This window comes from Lagenorhynchus albirostris, chromosome 8, assembly GCF_949774975.1.
Source record: "Lagenorhynchus albirostris chromosome 8, mLagAlb1.1, whole genome shotgun sequence".
Lineage (NCBI taxonomy): Eukaryota > Metazoa > Chordata > Mammalia > Artiodactyla > Delphinidae > Lagenorhynchus > Lagenorhynchus albirostris.
The window spans coordinates 6,512,924-6,531,246 of record NC_083102.1 but is presented as its reverse complement, the minus strand read 5'-3'; the positions used below and the strand labels follow the sequence as shown (position 1 = coordinate 6,531,246).

Sequence of the window (18,323 nt, the reverse complement as noted above, 5' to 3'; positions counted from 1 at the left end):
AATGCTGGGTGAGCTCTCAAGGCGGGAAGAGACTCCGACACACGGATCATTAGCATTACCGTGGTCCCTTCCGTCCGCACGTGCGCACAAACCCCGGGCTGCGCTCGGGCGGTCAGACTGCTGCGGCGCAGAGCCGGGGATGGAAGGGGCCTTACGAATCCGCCAGTGGAGGAGGAAGACTAGGCCACCGTCGGCCCGGAGCGCCTGCGAGTGCTTCCTCCCAGGCCACACAGCTAAACAAGCACTATTAAACACAAAGAAAGAAACAAAGCCCCCCCCAATCCCCCACAAAAAACAAAAAAAACCCCAGCGCTGTTAAACTTCTACGAACGAGTCCCGGTCAGGTGAGAAAAGCGCACGACTTCCGGCGGAGGAGGCGGTGTAACACCACTGCTTCCGGCCGCTGCGCCTGCGCCTGCGCACTGGGAAACTGCGCCTGCGCACTGCGCCTGCGCACTCGGTGCTGGATTCCTGCTGGAGGAACGTACCAACGGCTGGAGAGGAGTGGGTGCGGAGGACCTGCTGACTATCGCTACCGGAGGTCGCCCAGGAACCTGGACCGCCCACCAAGCTCTGCAGGGCCCTTGGCGCCTCAAGGTAGGTCCCGCTGCGGTGCGGGGGTGGGAGCGAGCGGGGCGGCGGATGGCTTGTGCTTACTACCCGCCGCGGGGGCGCGGTCGGCCGCCGTGGGAGCTGCGCCGGCTTCACAGCTTCGCCAGCCCCACTAGCCAGCCAGACCTTTGGCCCTAGGTAAGCCGGGGAGGGGGCGTTGTGGTCACAGACGTAGACTTGGGGGCGAGGCGGCTTTCCCTGACCTGCCCTGCCCGTCGGGCGGCCCAGGTGTCCCCCTTCCAGCTTCCCTCCCTTTCCCAGTGCCCCGCACCTGAAACACCCGGTGAGGCCAGAACTGGACAGCGGCTCGTATCCATCACTCACTCTGTGCCAAAAAGTGTCTTTAAACACTGCTGCTGTATGCGTACATTAACTCCGTTAATCTTTCACAAGCCAGCGAGGTGGATGCTTTTATCCCTGTCGTATAGGCTCGGAAACCGAGGCACGTAGCAGACGAACACAGCTGGTGGGTAGCAGCCAGAATTTAAACCCCCATAGACCGGCTCTGGACTTCATGCTCTCAATCCATTGTGGAGAGCAGCCTCGCAGAAAAGAGCAAAGGGTTCTGCTGGTTTAAAACATCTCATTTTATGTCACTTTTGCATATTGTGAAATCTAATGAAGCTTGGTTATTTAAAATCTCTCCCTTAGGGTTTAAAAGTAGCCAAATTTGCATGTGGGACAAAACCCCAAAATGTGTAGTGGTTTGCACTACTCTTTTTCTTCCACACATTCCTCTGGTCCCATGCTTTTCTTCATCTTCCATCTTCTCATAGGTGAGCGGGTGGGGGAATGAGAAGCCGAGGACTTGTAGGCTCACCAAGTGCTTTGAAGTCTCCTGGGGTCTGGTGGATAGACAGGAACCACCTCCTCCTCCCCCCCCCCCAGTGCAGGGGCTGAGAGAAGAGGGGGCTGGTAGGACTGGGCAGAGTGAAAACTCAGAGAAAGGTCTGGCATAGGTATCGAATGCCCAGGGTGGACTGAGCTCTGCATGAGGCCCTGGGGTGAGGCAGGCCCAGGAGAAACAGAAAAGTGACCACTGTGCTTCTGGGCATGCGTGTGGGAAAAGGTCTGGTGAGCGCAGTGAGGAGGAAATCTCTGATCCATGGAGCCAGCACACGTGTAAGTGCTGAGGCACTTCCTGTCTCAGGCTCAGCCAGCAGGTCGCTAACCCCTCGGGAATCTACAGGCTCTTGGACATAACTGCCTTGGGCCCTCCCCGTGCCCACACTCAAGGACCTGCCTGCCACCATAGCCGTCCTTCTTTGCTGTGTCAGGAAAAATAAAAAAACTTCTTTCTCATCTGCAAGGATAAACCCACCCACCTGTGCCTTGAGTCCCTCTCCCTCAGGAACTCTTGCCATCAGTCCTCCCTTTCTTCCCACTGTACCTTTTCTCTCTTTTGAGACAGAGCCAAGCCTTTTCCCTCCCACCCCAAAGCGTGACCCTTTGACGTTGCAAGTGCCTGCGTCCCCTGCTTCTCATTGCATAGCCCCGGGGCTCCACTTGCTTCATCTGCTGAAGGGATCCTGTCTGTCCTTTCTGGAAAGTCTTCCCTTGGCTTCCCTAACATTACTTAGGTTTTTCTGTGTCTCTGTCCTCGGCCTGTCAGGCATCTTTGGAGTCTGCTCATCCTCTACCCTGCCCACAGTGTCAGTGTTGCCTGGGCAACCACCCTCCACTCTCTTCTCCCACCGGTGTTTCCCCTCAGTTTCTACGGAGACTTTTACACGGATCTGTATCTTTAGCGCAGACTTCTGTCCCCTGACCCTGGATCTGTCACATCTACTCCTGAAGATTTGTTCCAGAAGAACCTCAAAATCACTATATCTGTAACTGAACTGTATTTAGCAGGGACTGGGGTGTCCCTCTGTATCCCCTCCTCCTCCACACCACAGCCCAAGTATTATCTGCATGGCTCTCCAGACTATCCCTTCCCCTCCAGTCCCACCTCTGCTACCTGCTCCTGCCCTCCTCCCCACCTGCTTCCCAGGGCTGCACCTGCTGCCTGCCTCATGTGGTCCCACCTGATGCAGCCCTGGAGTCTCCACCTTGTTGCTGTATCAGGTGCGTGTATCAGCTCTTATGAGAAGTGTCACAAACAACTTCTTACTAATAATCAAAGTCCTGGAGTCTATGGGTGATTTTCTTTTTAAATTTTACATTTTAGATTCGTGTCGACTCCAGGCTGGCTCTCCACAGCATCCACCCCGCTGTCATCCTGATGTGCTTCAGTGAAGAGCAACGGGTGCCGGTCATTGCCCAAGACCCCAGACCTGCCCCAGGGACTGTCGGGATGAGGTTCCTCAAGCAGTAGCCTGAGGTAAGCGACCCTGCCAAGGCAGAATCGAAACTCCCGTGTCACAGACTCGATTTGCCTCTCGGTCAGCCCGTGGCCTGGCTCCACAGCACTTACCCTGCTTGCCTTGCCCTGGTGCCAATAGCCATTTCCAAGTTGTCTTCTCGTCCTGAGCCCCACATACCAGCCGGGCAGTGACTATCCTGTTTGTATGTTTAGGGCACGGTGCTGGCTCATGGTAGATATTTGACGAAGTATTGTTAAATGGTCGAGTGGCTCAAGGGTATCTGCAGAGTACAGGTGGGCTGGTGGGACAAGGCTGGTCGGGGAACAGAACAGGGTTGGTGCCCTGGGTTCAGTTAGTGCGTCCTCAGGCGAAGGCTTTGGGGTGTAGCCCAGGCTGCAGCCTAACTCACAGGTATTTTCTTTTTCTCTGCCCTCATTAGTGAGAGCAGGTGGGACATAGGCCTGGTTTCAGTACCGTGTTCTGTGTTCTCGGGAGCAGTGAAGCCTATGGACTGCTCTGGTCCTCCGCTCTGCCACCGAGCATCACGTTGCTGCTCTGGGTTTCTGTTTCTTCAGTCAAGATAAGAGCGAAGGTTAGTCCCCTCTGGCTCTGACATCTAGAGCCCTTCCCCTGGACCACGACGGTGTCTTGTACTTCATTTACCCCTTGATCCAGCCCCTCCACCGCGTCACCTCCCGTGAGCTTCAGACCCCTGGTTTGGTGGTGGCTGACTGGGTCGTCGAGTGATGGGCTTGGGTGGTTGCCTCTCAGTTCTTCCGAGGCCCCTGTGGCTGGAAGGGGCTCCTCGGTGTCGCGTTGTCCACCCTGGTTCACAGCTGAGTCTCGCTTGAGCTGCCCAGCAGGCTCGTCCCCAGTAAAGGCCGTCCTGCCATCCCTGGTGATCCTTCTGAATGTTTACCATCACTCAGTGTCAGAATGTTCTGGTTTAAACCTCCTCATTTAAGCTGCATCTCACTCTGGTCTGAAGAGATGCACGCTGCTCACTCTCAGCTGTTTGGGGCAGGATCTGCGCCATCTTACTCTGAATCTTCTCTTTCCCAAGGAGACACAGCCTAGCTCACTGGGCTTTTCCTTCCCTCTCATTTGCTTTTCTTCTTTCCGCATGTTTCTCCTCTGACTTCTTCATGTGTCTTTTCTTTGAGAGCCCTGGATTTGACCTCATCTGCAGGAGAATGAACGGGGTGGGGAAGGGAGTCGAGGACTGTGCTGAGGTGTGCGGTCTGAGCATCTGGGTGAACAGGAGTCCTGTGTACTGAGCTCGAGTTGACTGTAGGCCGAGCAGGTGAGGGGAAGCCTGCGAGGGAGTCGTGAGCCGAGAGGGGCTGGCGGTGCTCAGCCAGTGAAGGTGGCCCTGGTCAGGGAGAGGGTGTGGGAGGAGAGACGAGGCCTGGAGACGAGGAAGCCCAGGAAACACCATTAAGGGGCGGGCAGAGGAAGAGGGACTAGAACAGAGACTGAAAAGGAGTCGCAGGTGACAGGAAAGCTGAGGAGATGTGCTGTCCCGTAGCTGCGGGTAGCAGCATTCCAGGTGGGGGGCATGGGCAGGTGCTGTAGTGCGGAGAAGCGCGCTGAGGCGGGGCACCGGGGGTCCCTGGGGCCTCAGCAGGAGCACTTCAGGGAGCAGCAGGGGCCGCAGCCAGAGAGGAGTGGGCTTCGAGGGGAGGGGGCGCTGGGGGCCTGCGTCACTGGCATCAGGAGCTGCCCCGTACCACGTGCTCTGACAGAGGCTCGGGAAGCCTCGGGCCGCGTCGCTCCCCGCTACCGAGTGATGTTGCCTGTTTGTGAGGCCCTGCGGGTGCCAGGCACGGCCCGGGTGCCCAGGACGCAGACTGGCCTCCGCACCCCCGTGGCCTGTGCTGACAGCGCCAGCATCCGCAGCTCTTCCCGGGAAGCCTGCCTGACGTCTTGGTGAGGTCCCTCCCGCCGCGGTCCCCCAGCCCTGCAGCGCCACTGCAGCGCCCCTGCACGCCCTGCACCTCGGCTCTTGTCTTCCCTGCCGTGTGTGGGGGGACATTTTATTCTCATCTGCCCCCCGCCAGCCTGGGGGCCACGTGCACACAGGGGCCTGGCCTACCTTCTACTGTATCCATCGCACAGGAAGACTGCCAGTGCCTACCAGGCTCTGGATAAACATTGAAGGAAAAAAGAGATGTGAGTTAACGTGGCAAAGAAGATGGACACAGAAACCACTCCTGTGCAGAGGGCTGGGGGCTCCGGTCGAGGGCTGCTCCGTTGGGTCTGGAGGAGTGAATGTCAGGCTTCACCCAGGAGGTGGCGTCTGGAGAGTTTTGTCCTGGGATTGATTTCATATGGTTACTACGCCTTACATCCTCTGCTCTCTTCTCTCCCTTCCGGCCTCACTGTCCCGTCAGTGGGCCCCGAAGTGAGTAGGCAGCTGGCTGAGAGCCATTCTCTTCATCTTGCCTTAGATCTTGTCTTGTCTTCTGTCACCTTGCCAGAGGACAGCCTGGGCCTGTCTTCTCATTGCCCCAAGCTCCCAGGCGCGTCAGAAGTCGGAAAAGTCAAAAAGCCCCACAAGAAATACACACTCTCAGGATCCACGGGGCAAGAGCCCCCTGTGTGTGCTGACTCCTCCGTGATCAGAGCCAAGACCCCACCTGCCATGCTGGCTTCTCCTGGCTCCAAGTTCAACACCGGAGCTCTCAACACCCCTTCTGAACTTGGCCGGGGCGCCAGGGAGCACCTGCCAGAAGCTGAGGTCAGACTTGAGTTTGTACGCGAAGGGGAGGAGGCTGCAGTGGCCCCGGGAGAATCAGAAGCCCCGGCTCCCAAAGGAGGAGTGGGAGGGACCTATCCCTGCAGGGGAAGAGACCAGCCCGCGCCTCGGCAGCAGCCTGCGGGTCCCAGCACCTGACCAGGCTTTCCTGGAGGAGCAGGAGGAAGGCCTCCTGGGGCTGCGTGTCCGCAGTGAGAAGAGAGCAGCCAGCCCTGGAGAGGCCTGGTCTTGGCCTGGCTGCCCCCTGTGCAAATTGCCACCCCAGTGCTGGGCAGGATAAGCCAGAGGGAGACTCCAGACACTGTGGCCTCCAGTCCGTGCTGGGGCAGGAGCCCCCGGTGCAGCCTGAGAAGAACGTGTCCAAGTGGAAGGCGAGAGGAGGGGGAGCTGGCAGGAAGGAAGTCGAGGGACCCAGAGCTCAGCTGCAGTCCGGTCGCCTCTGACTTGCTGCTGCTCCAGGCAGCCAGCCCGGACAGGCTGGAGGCAGGCCAGCCTGGCGAGGATGAAGTGGCGAGGCCAGCCGACATCCTCATAGCCGATCTGGCCGGAGAGGCGCGTCACCTCAAGACACGGAAGAAGAGGCGCTTGCTTCCTGGGGAGGACTGCGCAGGCCAAGACCAAGGGCTGGGCTCCCGGGCACTCCCTGGGCCCCCTGGACACCCTGGGTCAGAGACCGTGCCTGACGTGAGACGCTTCTTTACCATCAACTGCAGGAATGTCTGCCGTGTCACGTGCACTCTGTGCCGCCGAGCATCAGACAGGGCAGAGTTAAGGGGCGGTCCCAGCCTTCAGCTCTGGTCTGCCACCTGGCAACTAAGCGCGGGCGGGAGGTGGGGAGGAAGCCAGCTGCAGCCGGCCCTGGGGGGGAGCGGGGAGGGGTGCCCGAAAAGAAGCAGAAGGACCTGCCCACGGGGGCCACCAGCCGTGCCCCGAGGAGCTGCATTCACCATGCTGCCGCCAGGTGCCTCACCTCTGGAAGATGGTGACGGACAGGCGGGCCCGAGCAGCTGGTACAGGCTCGGCCTCCCCCGCCTACTCCCACCCACGGCAGCTGGGGAGGACTGAGGTGGCGTATGTGCCCCCAGCCAGCTCCGAGCACGGGCCTGGAGCCAGAGTGCTGCCGAGTTGCCCTGCAGCCCGGTGCTGCCCCTCTCCTTTGTCTTGGCCCCGCTCTTCAGGAGGTTTAGGGCCCAGGTGGACCATCGCTACCGCCTGCCGTCTCCAGCCTTCTTCTCCCGTGAAGCCCTGCCCCTGCTGCACGGGGCGATGGGTGAGCAGGTGCGTCAGGATGCAGTGGGCCGAGGGCAGCCGCGTCCACCTCGCTGTTTCCGTGGCAGCCCGGGTCGCGGATGTGGACTACGCGGCTATCACCGCCCACTGTGGGGTGACGCAGCCGGGTGGCTGGCAGGTGGCGTCAGGCAGCCCGAGGAGGCAGGCCACGCCTGGGTCCGACACCTGCCCCTGGACAGGGCTGCGGAGACGGGCCGCGGGAGCTGCAGGGGCCGCTCAGCCTCTGTGGCTTGGCCACAGCTCTGTGCCTGGGCTTCCTGGTGTCGGGCGGCTGCCCGAGTCTGGAGCAGGCTGTGAGGACGGGGGGCTACACCCACGCCCCTCGCTTCACCCACTGCCTCGACTCCCTGGTGGGAAACTTCTGTGTCACCAACATAGTGTCCAGATCATGCTGGGCACGGCTAGGGCCATCTGCAGCCACTTCCAAGGCTCTGCGGAAGCCCGGCAGCTCCTCCCAGCTGCAGCGGCAGTGCGGCCTCCCAGCCCACCAGCCCTCCTTGGGGCTCTCGCATCCCTGGGTGTCCGCCTACCACTTGCTGGAGTGGCTGGAGAAGCGGCAGCTGGGGAAGGCAGGGGCGGCGCTGTCGGCCGTGTTGCGGAGCCTGACGGACAGTCTGGTCAAGCTCCCGCAGCCCTTCTGGATGGAGGTCCGGGAGGCGAGCGCCGCGCAGGCCGCCTTAAGCCTGGTGCTGCCCCAGCTGTGCTACCTGCACATCTTCCTGGCGCAGGTTCGGGGGCGCTTTGAGGAGCGGAGCACCGGGGAGATGGGCGCGGCCGTGCGGCTGGCCGAGGGCCTGGCCCTGCAGCTCTCCACAGACCACCAGCTCCCTGAGCTCTTCCACCGTGAGGAGTTCGTGCTGGCGACCCTGCTGGACCCCGCTTCAAGGGCAGGATAGAGGCTGCCCTCCCCGAGGGGGCCGACATCAACCATTGGAAGCAAGTTCTCGTGTACGAGGTGAAGGAGCTCGTGGTGTCTGAGTACTCCTGCCGCCCTCCCCTTCCCTGCAGGGCCCCACTGCTGTGCGTGTGGACGCCCCTGAGCCGCGCAGGAGCCAGGAGCCCTGGGGCCGAAGGGAAGGGCCGGGAAGCGCCCGAGCAGAGAAGCGGGACCTCTGGGTCCTTGCTGCTGGGCCAGAGGGAGAGGAGCCTCCTGGAGCAGGTGGAGAGCGGGGGGCTGCTGGTCTCAGAGAGGGGCGGCGCTTCCCTCTCCACGGAGAGCCACCTGGTCAGCATCATCCGCAAGAAGTACCTGCGTGAGAACGACACAGTGGGTGCCCAGGAGGATCCCCTGCTTACTGGCAGAAGCGGCGGGACGTCCGGCCAGACCTGGTGAGACTGGCCACCATCTATCCTGCGCCCTGACGGGCGCCTTCTCTGCAAGTGTCTTTGCATCCCTGGGCGGCCCCGCCATCGTGGAGCATGACTCCCCTCTCCCAGGGGAGATGGCTGAGTGTCTTCTCTTCTTGAAGACCAACCTGGAGCATCTCCCAAGCTACACCCACGCCCTTTATCTTCCCCAGCAGGGACCTGGCCGAGGCGCGCAGGCCGGTGAGTCTGACCGCAGGGTCCGATGCCCTGAGAAGCTGCCTGTGGGAAGTCTGCGTAGATGACGGGAGGGGGCACAGTGTCGCGTCCTAGGACATTAGACGGGGACAGCCAGGCTCCAAAACTTGTTTGGAAGGAATGAGGACAGTTTCTCAGTTCTTGACAGATCGTCATTTTCGTTTTCGCGGAGATGTCATCTTCCATCTGCCCACTGCTGGAGTCACTGCTGGCAGTACGGGGGCGGGAGGGCGGGCTCTGGTCATCGGTGACTCTGAGTTGTACCACGCAGCGTATGGACCGCGATGCTCCTTGAAAGTGTCGCTGGGTGAGGGGCCCTACACGCGGCTTGTCCGTGTGTGTCGGGGCGGCAGGCCCTCGAGGTCTGTGTTCTCAGCAGCCAGGCGCTGTGCGGGATATCCTCAGCCACCTAGGGCCTGGGGAAGCCGTGGACACTCTTCCTGGAAAGGAAAGAAACCCTAATATGATGGAGAGCGGTGCCCACACGCACACCGGTCTTCTTAGGGTCTGTGCTTGCCCGTGGATCCTGGGGTTCCCAAGAGCCCTGGTGGAGGGCACCGCCCAGCTCCCGCGAGCGTGTGATCGAGGAGAGCTGGGACGCCCAGTCATCACGTGGCCGTTGTCGCCTGTAGTTTGTTTCCAGACTACTGGAAGCCTTGGGGTTTCTTCTTTCTACAGTGAAAGCAGTCTGAGGAAGCAAGAAAGGGCATGTATCCCAGTGACTGACCGGCCTGAGTTCCTTTAGGGTCGAGTGCAGGACCTGAGGGCATGGGGCCCAGGCTCTGGTGGGATCAATGGGAAAAGAAGGAAGGGTGAGGCCGGAGTGTTTGGGGCGGGGCTCGTCACACCCAGAAGACACAAGTCCAGCTCCGCTGGGCCGCTGGCAGAGGGACTTTGAGAGGGAAGGGGGCGTGCAGAGGCACCAAGGCCTAACTTGCACTTTGGCCCTGGCTGTGCGGTTGAGCCCGGGAGCCTGTCCCTTCGCTTCCCCTGTGTCACTGTGACTAATTCACTGTAGGACGTTCGGAAGTTACTGAGAATGTGAGGAAGCAGGAAAAATTCACCGTAATCCTTTCACTCAGCCTCTATGAAAACTTTGACGTATTTCCTTTTTTACCTTGAGGTCACATCCTCTGTGCTAGTTAGTATGCTGTATTTTCAGTTTAACAGTGTAACATGGCATTTTCTTGAATAAGGTTTTATACAGATCGTGTTCAGTGGTCAGAGCACCACGATAGGAAGTGAAGTCTCACCTCCACACCGCTCAGGTCGTGTCTTCTTCCCCAGCTGCTGCAGGGCATGTCTGCACAGGCTCCCTGTGAGGAGAGGCCAGCGCGCCTGGGGGAGAGGCTGGGACTAGGGCTGCGCTCCCTTAACGTCTGGACTCTGCATCCAGTGCATTTGGGTGGTGAGATCAGGGCCTGGCCCTGGACCTCTCCCTGTCTCCCTGCCTCCCTTCCTTAAATTGCACGTGGGTCTCAGACTTCAACGAGAATCACCTGAGAGCATCTTAAAGCTGAGGCGTCCTGTCCCTCCCTCGCAGGTTCGGGTGTAGTAGGTCAGGTGGGGGCAGGGATGTCATGCGCCCTAACTAAAGCAGTCCAGGGGGTCGTGTATTGGTCAGTGCTGCCACCCCTCGAGCTCCTCTTGGGAGAGGCACTGTCCCCTTGCTCTCTGGCCTCCCCTCAGCGGCTCTCCTTGTTCTCGGAGAGGGGAGGCCTGAACCGGCGAGGCACCAGGGTTGGGGGGTGTGAGGAAGACGAGGGCAGTGAAAGGGAGGAGATGAGAAGCTTGACGGTCCCGAGCTTGGGGGCTTGGGCTCTGGAGAGGTGGTTCTCAACCGGGGGCAGTTTTGTCCCCCAGGGGCCATTGGGCAACGCCTAGAGATGTTTTGGTTGTCACAGCTTGTGGGGGGATTGCCACTGTCCTCTCGCGGGTGGAAGACAGGGACGCACAGAGGAGCCTCCGCGGCAGAGACTTACCCCGGCCCCAGGTGGCAGCAGGGCCGGGTCCGAGGACCCTGCGCCCGGTTGTGGTCGGGAGGGAGTGGGGCGGAGGAAGGGGCCCCAGTTCACCGAAGCGGCCCGGTGACTGTCCACCTGAGGCTGCTCCGAGCTGAACCATTTCTTCCCTAGACTTGGCTCTGCCCTGCCCTGGCGACTCACGGCATCCTCTTCTGGCCCATTCCCTACATAGGTAAACTGAGACTCAGAACTGCTGGCTCTGAACAAGGGAAGATGGGCTTCCCCCCGGAGATCCGGAGTTACCTGTTTCAGTCATAGCCTTGTCTGTGTGACCGAGTCCTTTTCACAGACACACGTTGGGCCAGTGCCTCTGTTCGCTCATTTCCATAAGAGGACCAGGGTGATTCTGGTTTTCTGGAGGAACGTTGACGCCGTTGCATGTGGACGAGCCGTTCTCGCATTGCGCGGAGCCTGCTGTCCGCTGCTGGCCTCTGCGTTGGCTGGGTTTGCACAGGCCTGTGGGCCCCGGCCTGGTTGAAGTGTGCAGATTTGAGGTAAAGTGGGGCACAGGAGCGGAGCAGAGGTCATGGACACGCTGGAGAATCAGGGTTTGACTGCGGTGCTGTTCATCTAACTGCAGACAAGGGCGTGGGACCCAGGGCCGAGGGCACAGAGCCAAGTGCTGGCGGGGCACGTGTCTCCTGCCAGATGGGACCTTGGGGGCACAGGAGGCCTGATGTCCAGTCCCAGTGCCATCTTTCCGCACCCCTGTCCTCTTCCGCAGAACGTGGGCACGCGCACACCGTTCTCTGCCCGCCCCCTTGTTCTTTCTCTCCCTTTGCGCACCACCTCCATCCCCATCGCTGGCGGGGTTCCTCAGGGTACCGCTTCCCCCACAGCCCGTCGCCCCGGCGGCGGCGGGGCATTTGGACACGGGGCTGGTGGCTCTTGCCTGGAGGCCTGGCGTGTTGTCCTCCCCACCCCCGGCTGCTCAGCGGTCCCCTCCGTTCAGCCTCGAGCATGTGGGTGTTGGCCCGACTTCAGCCCCTGGCTGTACCCCAGGGCTCCCTGACCGCTTTCACCCCCAACGTAGTGGCTGGGAGGATGTGCGCGCCCCTGGAGAGAGGCCCGCAGATACTGGAAGAGGTGGTGTCCCCCCGAGGCTGGCCCGTTGCGCCTTGCTCTCACAGACGGTGCCTGGACCCCGTCATCCTGGACTCGCCGCTGCCTCCTGAGGCCGATGCCACAGGATACCCCAAGTGCAAGACGGGAGCCCGGCCTCCAGTCACATGGCCAGGTTCCGGGCACACGTTCTCCTCCCTCCTCGCCCTCAGGCGGGTTCCTCGTCTCTGGCTATCTGGCTAGTGCTTTTATGGCCCATCTCTGGTGCCCGGTGCCCTGTGGGCCAGAGCAGGTTTAACCAACGTGGAGGTGACTGCATCGCTCGCTGCTTACAAACCCAGCAGGTGCTTCCCCAGAGTGACCAGGTTTCTTAGCGGGTACCTCCATGCCTTTTGGACAGAAACATTGGTAGAAGTGAAGGAGGAGCTGGGCTGCTGAAGACTGGAGGGGGCTGGGGAAAGACATAGGGCTCCTTCTCAGAGACGGTGGGGGTCAGACGTGTTAGCAGCCTCACCAGCGTCCTGGGGCGTGCGGGAGGAGCTCTGGGTCTGATTTCCTTGGAGGGGTTCTGAGGAGCGGCGTTGCCATGGAAACGCAGCCTCGGGGCCTGGCGGGGGCTCTGGAGCCCCAGGTTTTGCAAACAGCAGGAGTGAATGGCTCCTTGTTTCTCTGCAGGTCTCAGCCAGCCCGGCCTGCGCCCGGCCAGAGTCTGTGGGGTTGGGGAGCTGCCACTTGGAGCCGAGGTCTGCTTGTTTTCCTCTCCTAGACCCTGAGCCTTCTGCGCTTGCTCGCATCGCCGGCGTCCCTCCCCCTGGCCTCCTGCCTCGCGCTCTTGTCTTGCACTGACACCTGGGTTTCTGCCACCCCACGGCCACTGGCGACTAGAAAGTACCCTCCCTCCCCTTTTCTGGATCCAACATAGGTGCCACCCTGCCCCTCCCTCCAGGACGGCTTCCTTGACTGCCCGGCCTCCCCTCCCCAACCCCCCTTTGCCCGTGTTTGCAGCTGGAACCATGCTATCTGGCTGGCAGCGATGGGCACTGTTCTGTTGGTGCCACAGTGAAGAGCTGGTCTTGACAGGCAGGTTCGGGGAGCAAAGGTGAGGGGCCTGGCAGTGCTGCCACTTACTCCCTGTGCCTCCGCTGTCCCTCCCCTCCCTCGACCTCAGTTTCCTCATCAAGGACTGAAGGCTGAGCCCTCGGGCCCCACAGCTGCCACCAGAGGTCACAAGTTGGCCCATGGAACGTGGAAACCACCTTGAATTCATTGCTGATTTTTAAAAAAATTGTCAAGAAGGCCCAGGTGCTCTCATTTGTGTTTGCCAATGCATGGGTCTCCCAGGAAGGAAACGAGATTGGCGATGATGGTGACCTGTTATCTCTTCAAAAATAAGTGTAAATGGTTAAAAGGAAACACCTCAGAGTTAATACAGGTAATCGTGAGCAGTTACGAGAAAGGAAAGTAATGAGATTGTGTCGCCGGAGCAGATTTGGGAGACGGGAAGAATTGGTAAAGGCGGGCCTGAATCCCATCCAGCATGGCCATAACCGCCAGGGCCGAGTCAGGACCCCCTTAGGCAAGGGCCTGTGCCTGGCCCACCTCCCTCGGAGGGGCTCTTGACCCTCCTGTGCCCTGGACTCTTGTCCTCAGGTCCCGCCGGGCCGTCTAGGTCTCTGGCCCTGGCGGTGGAGGCTGGGCGGTCACTGAGGTTCTCAGAGGCCCGCTTACTCTTTGACCGTTTCTCCTCAGGGACCTGCTGGCCCTTGAGCGGGGGTGTCGGAGACAGGCGTCCAGCCCAGGCCGAGTGGACGGGGCGTCCTTTGGGGTGAGCAGCCCGCTGACCGCCAGTGGCACCTGCGTCACTGTGACGGAGCTGCCGGGGCCCCGGCCACCGGGACCCACTTCGTCTCATGGAGCCTCGGGGTGAGAAGTCGGGAGAGGCCAACGGGGTGCGCGTCACCCCTCAGCTGCTCAAGGCGCGCTCGGGTGAGTTCGCCCTGGAGTCCATCCTGCTGCTGAAGCTGCAGGGCCTGGGACTGGTGGACCTGGGCTGCCTGGGGGAGTGCTTGGGCCTCGAGTGGCTGGACCTTTCGGGCAACGCGCTCACCCAGCTGGGCCCGCTGGCCTCCCTGCGCCAGCTGGCCGTGCTCAACGTGTCCAACAACCGGCTGACGGGGCTGGAGCCCCTGGCCGCCTGCGAGAACCTGCAGAGTCTCAACGCTGCAGGCAACCTACTGGCCGGCCCCGGGCAGCTGCAGTGTCTGGCGGCGCTGCCGGGCCTCGAGCGCCTGCGGCTCCGCGACCCCTCGGCCCAGCTCAGCAACCCGCTGTGCACCAGCCCCTCCTACTGGGCCTCGGTCCGAGAGCTGCTGCCCGGCCTGAAGGTCATCGACGGCGAGCGCGTGAGCGGGCGCGGCAGTGACTTCTACCAGCTGTGCCGGGACCTGGACAGTTCCTTGCGCCCCAGCTCCAGCTCCGGCCCGCGAGCCGTGGAGGCCCAGCCCTGGGTGGAGCCCGGCTACTGGGAGTCCTGGCCCACGCGCAGCAGCTCCATCCTGGAGGAGGCCTGCCGCCAGTTCCAGGACACGCTGCAAGAGTGCCACGACCTGGACCGCCAGGCCAGGGACAGCCTGGCCCAGGCCGAGCAGGCGCTCAGCCCCGCCCGCGCCACTTCCTTTGTCTTTTGAATGCACCCTGTGGCCGTGGCCCTTGGGGTTGGCACGCTGTGGCCTCCCTGCTTTTCTTCATGGTTTCATCATGCTGGCCACTGGCCCTGCACACGGGCGTCTTATGGGCCCCCTTGCCTAAGAGCAGCCCCTCCCTCTCACACCCCCATCCATCAGGGACACAGCCCCCTTGGGCCCTCCTCAGGCAGCTGTTCAGTGAGGCTGTTCTGCACCTACGCTTGCTCCTGGGAGGAGGCCCGGCCTCCTCGTGTCCGTAGCTGCTGCCGCTCCCGGCTGCCTGAGCCTGAGGCTTAGGGGAATAAAGTTGCTTGGTCCCAAGGCTAAAGGTGAGAGGCGAGGACGGCGAGCCTCCTGCCCAGCCCGTCCTGGGAGAGGACGCGGCGGAGCTCGGAGCGTGGAAGCCGCATCTTCCAGGTTGGCCTGTCCAAGTGACCCTGTGCTGTGCCCCCCTGGGGTCTCCCTGAAGCTTCCACTGCCATGCCCACCCGTGCCAATCCCCATTAAATACTCGTGTTTTAATTTGCATCTCTGCCTGTCATTGCGTGTGGGCCCCTGAAAACGAGCCTGGGTCCCTGCTGCCTCTGGCCTGTCCTGGGGAAGGAGGAGCACACAGCTTACTGGGTGTCCTTCTGATGGGAGGCATCGTGCTCGCCCTCGCCCTCACCCTCTCGGGGCTTTGCTTCCTCCCCGTGAGGCTGGAGCACTGGGGCCCTTTCCTCCCGCTGCTCTCAGGAGGGAGGGAAGGAATGCGAGGGGAGGAGAGAACGCAGCTCTAGAGCACTTTTATTAGGGACAATGGGACAGTCCTCCCTGGGCGCAGAGAAGGGAGGGCGGGCTTTCACTTGTTAACCTCCCTCACGCTGCTTCCAGGAAGCCGGGTGAAATTCTAGAGGGAAGGGAAGAGAAACTAAGACTGGGTATGACGGGGGCTGTTTGGGCCCCGCCCCAGCTGTCTTCAGGCTCCCGGCCCCTCTCCTCCTGCCTCCGGCAGCGCAGCCGCTGCAGCTCCAGCCTCCTCTCCATCCCTGCCCCACCTGACTGGCCTCTGCCTAGTCCTTCCTCCCTCCTTCCTGGCGGGCCACCTACCAGTCAGGCCTCAGCTGGGGGGCAAGGCTTTGAAGAACGCGAACTGCCCGGGGAAGTAGTGGCCGTGAGGGTCCTCGCCGGCGCGCTCCACCCTGCTGCACTGGGCCTCCTGGCGCTCCTGCAGCTCCTGCAGCTCCTGCGGCAGCCGCACCGCTCAGGCCGTGCCCCCTCCACGCCCCCATCCCCCAGGCCCAGAGCCCTCCTCGCCCCTCCATGCAGGCTTCCGCCTCCGACCTCTCCCACAGGCCCAGTTTCTGTCCACCAGCTCCCTCCCCAACCTCTGCTCCCTCCTCCGCGCACTCTTACCTGTTGAACCTGTGTCTCTATGGGGCAGTGGACCATCCGGCCCAGGACTTTATCTTCAGGGTCCAGCTTGATGCAGGCCAGGCATTTCCGCTTTCTCTGGGGAGGGGCGCATAGAGCCCAGAGAGGAAACGGGTGAGTGAGGGGAGGCCTGCGGCCCCGAGGGTGAGAGTGGGAGCTGGGGGGCAGCATACAATGGGGGTTCCCCTGGCAGGCCAGGTGGTTCCAGGCTCAGCCCACCCTCAGACCGGGAAATTTCGGAAGTCAAACCATCCTGCAGTTTTCTATGAACCCTGAGTGAGTGTGTGTGCGCACGCGCGCGTGTGTATAGGTGGGAGTCCTCATCCAGGTGGGTTCTCCCCACCTGACTTCCACCTGAGCTGCTCTGCTGTCATCTGTTATATTTATTTGTATTTTCTTGTAAGATTTGAACACAATGGTCCTGGTATAAAAGTCTAGAAAACCACTCGTATAATCCAGTCCCTCCCTTAACAGATGGAGGAAACTGAGGCCTTCAGAGAACCTGGGAAGTAACAGGGCTGGTGGTTGGCAGAGCTGAGACTGGACACCAGATGGTTGCGTTCCGGCCCCAGGATCGCCCCCATGGCAGTGACTTTGCCCCCAAGGTGGCTGATGACAATCGAGCCCTGTTAGGAACCAGCCCGGGCTGGGCCATCTCCACTTGAAAACACACAGGAAATGGGGCATTCACCAGGCCTAGGGTGGGGACCACCCGAAGCCCATACCATGGCCTTCTTCCACCGGTGACGCGAAGCCCGAGAGAGGAACTTGGATGGCATGGAAGGTGGACCCACTCTGAAGAGCATGTGTCCTCGGGGGTAGCCCAGCCGTCCCTCCTCCTGCCTGTCCAGGCCCCCAGCCCACCTGCAACCATCACAACCACCAGCCGAGACAGGCAAGTCAGCTGCCAGGGAGGCTGCCCCACCCTGGGGTCCCCAACCTGAGGCTTCTCGCTGGATCTCCTCCTGAACCCCAGTCGCACACCCCCGCGCTGAGCGCATGCCCCATCGCATGCACGTGCCTTCACTCACCCCGCTGGGCTTGACCTTGCACTCCGCTTTCTTCCAGTCCTTCTTCCGGCAGGTCGTCTGCTGGAGCTTAAACTGCAGCCTCACAAAGGTCCCGGCCGGGAAGGGCTACCCACAGACGGAGGAAGGCCAGCAGTCAGCTGAGCAGGCAGCGCCCTTCCTGGACGTGACCTGTCCCTCCTCCCTCCCCCCCACCGTGAGACAGCACGTCCCAGGAGATGGCTGGGCTGGCTGGCCCTTCTCTGGAGAGCTGGGCGCCTCCGGGGCCCAAGCGCCTTTGTACCTCCTCCCTGGGAACGTGCCGACCATCCCCCTCCCCTCCCTGGGGTGCCGCTCACCGTGTCCATGGCACTGTCCACACCGGTCTCCCGGAAGGCCCACTGCACGGGCGGATGCTTGTGGAACTCCTCCAGGGCCACCTGCAGGCCCAGGTGCTGGGCCGCCGTGAGCTCATCCCTGCCCAAGCCCATCGCGCCCGGCCACAGGGCCAGCGGGAGCAACAGCTGCCACATGGCTTCTCCTCGGCCGCCCTGAGCCTGCGAAGGGTATGTGTGGATCCTCAGCTCAAGTGCCAGCCTGCGGAGCCACCAACTCCCGGGCCCTGTGGCTTGGGGGCCACATCCGGTGGAGCTCTGGGCAGAGGTGCAGGGGCAGGGAGTGGCGCTTTGCAGAGATTCCCCTGGTATTCCCCTGGCCCTTCCCCTCCCCTCCCCTGCCCCCACTGTCCCCAGGTCCAGCTCAGGGCGGCTTTGGCCCTGTCCTGGGTAGGTGCTGAGTTGGCTGTGGTCCTCAGGCCAGCCTTGGGGGCAGCACTGTTGCCCCCTCCAGCCCTCCCCTGCTTTTCTGGCCCATCTTCTCTGACCCCAGTCCCCAGACTGCTGGCTCTGTGGGGTCCCGGGCCCTGACCCTCAGCCTGCGGCCCCCGCCCCCCTACTGGAGCTGGGGAGGGACAGGCCCAGAATGGAGGCCAGCTGGAGGCTGAATATTTTGGGGAGGACGTAAACACGAGGGAGGGGCCCAGAGCGGGTGGGAAGTGGGAGGATGCTTAACCCTCCCTGTGCTGAAATGGCCCGGTGCCCTTGGCCCTCCGAGCCCCCCACCCCAGAAATGGGGGCCTCGGCCCCACCAGGGCTTTCTTCCCAGAGCAGACCCTCCCTCCCTAGCTGTCTTTTCTGGAGCTTTCGCCACCAGCCCTCTCCCAGCCCTCTGATCCCGCCTCCCGCAATCCATGACTGGGGTCTCCTGAGGGCTGGACCCTCCCCGGGAACTCTGCCTGTACAGTCTTCTTGGGACCAGAAAGCCACAGATGTGGAAACTGAGACCCCCGCAGGGAAAAGCTACCAGGGTCTCGCCTTGAAGAGACGGCCCACAGACAAGTTGCCCAATCTTGCCCTTTGGAGCTGCACCCTTTGCCCGCCCCATCCTCCCGTCCAGCTGTCCTGCCATTCTCCCCCCCTCACCTCCTTTCTTGCGCCTTGGGGTCTCTCCTACGCTTCCCCTCCCGAGGCCACGGCCGAGGCCTACTCCTGGCCAGGCTGTCAGCCTATTCCCGGCACCCTCTCCGCCGTCTCTCGGGTCGGCCC

The 18,323-nt window shown here is 61.8% G+C and overlaps 3 protein-coding genes across 7 annotated transcripts; 2 read left to right on the top strand and 1 right to left on the bottom strand.

Moving 5' to 3' along the window:
* The first annotated feature begins 437 nt into the window (after positions 1-437).
* On the top strand, positions 438-14,827 carry LRRC61 (leucine rich repeat containing 61). Of its 5 annotated transcripts, none has more exons than XM_060156407.1 (5): positions 440-597; positions 2,606-2,679; positions 2,783-2,935; positions 3,358-3,510; positions 13,365-14,827. In XM_060156407.1, the coding sequence occupies exon 5, from the start codon at positions 13,526-13,528 to the stop codon at positions 14,300-14,302; it is 777 nt and encodes a 258-aa protein (XP_060012390.1). In that variant the 5' UTR covers positions 440-597; positions 2,606-2,679; positions 2,783-2,935; positions 3,358-3,510; positions 13,365-13,525; the 3' UTR covers positions 14,303-14,827. The 5 variants fall into 5 exon arrangements, with proteins under 5 accessions (XP_060012387.1, XP_060012391.1, XP_060012390.1 ...); XM_060156405.1 differs by having other exon boundaries at positions 2,558-2,679; XM_060156404.1 differs by lacking the exon at positions 2,606-2,679 and having other exon boundaries at positions 438-597.
* On the top strand, positions 7,050-7,969 carry LOC132524472 (putative protein ZBED10P). The gene has a single exon (XM_060156410.1). It carries the CDS (start codon positions 7,608-7,610, stop codon positions 7,860-7,862), a length of 255 nt encoding a protein of 84 aa, XP_060012393.1. The 5' UTR covers positions 7,050-7,607; the 3' UTR covers positions 7,863-7,969.
* A 242-nt stretch (positions 14,828-15,069) lies between the features above and the next one.
* On the bottom strand, positions 15,070-18,323 carry RARRES2 (retinoic acid receptor responder 2). Its single transcript, XM_060155926.1, has 6 exons — positions 18,201-18,323; positions 17,079-17,276; positions 16,744-16,848; positions 15,695-15,790; positions 15,389-15,515; positions 15,070-15,188 (listed from the first exon to the last, which is right to left on the bottom strand). The coding sequence occupies exons 2-5, from the start codon at positions 17,250-17,252 to the stop codon at positions 15,399-15,401; spliced, it is 492 nt and encodes a 163-aa protein (XP_060011909.1). The 5' UTR covers positions 17,253-17,276; positions 18,201-18,323; the 3' UTR covers positions 15,070-15,188; positions 15,389-15,398.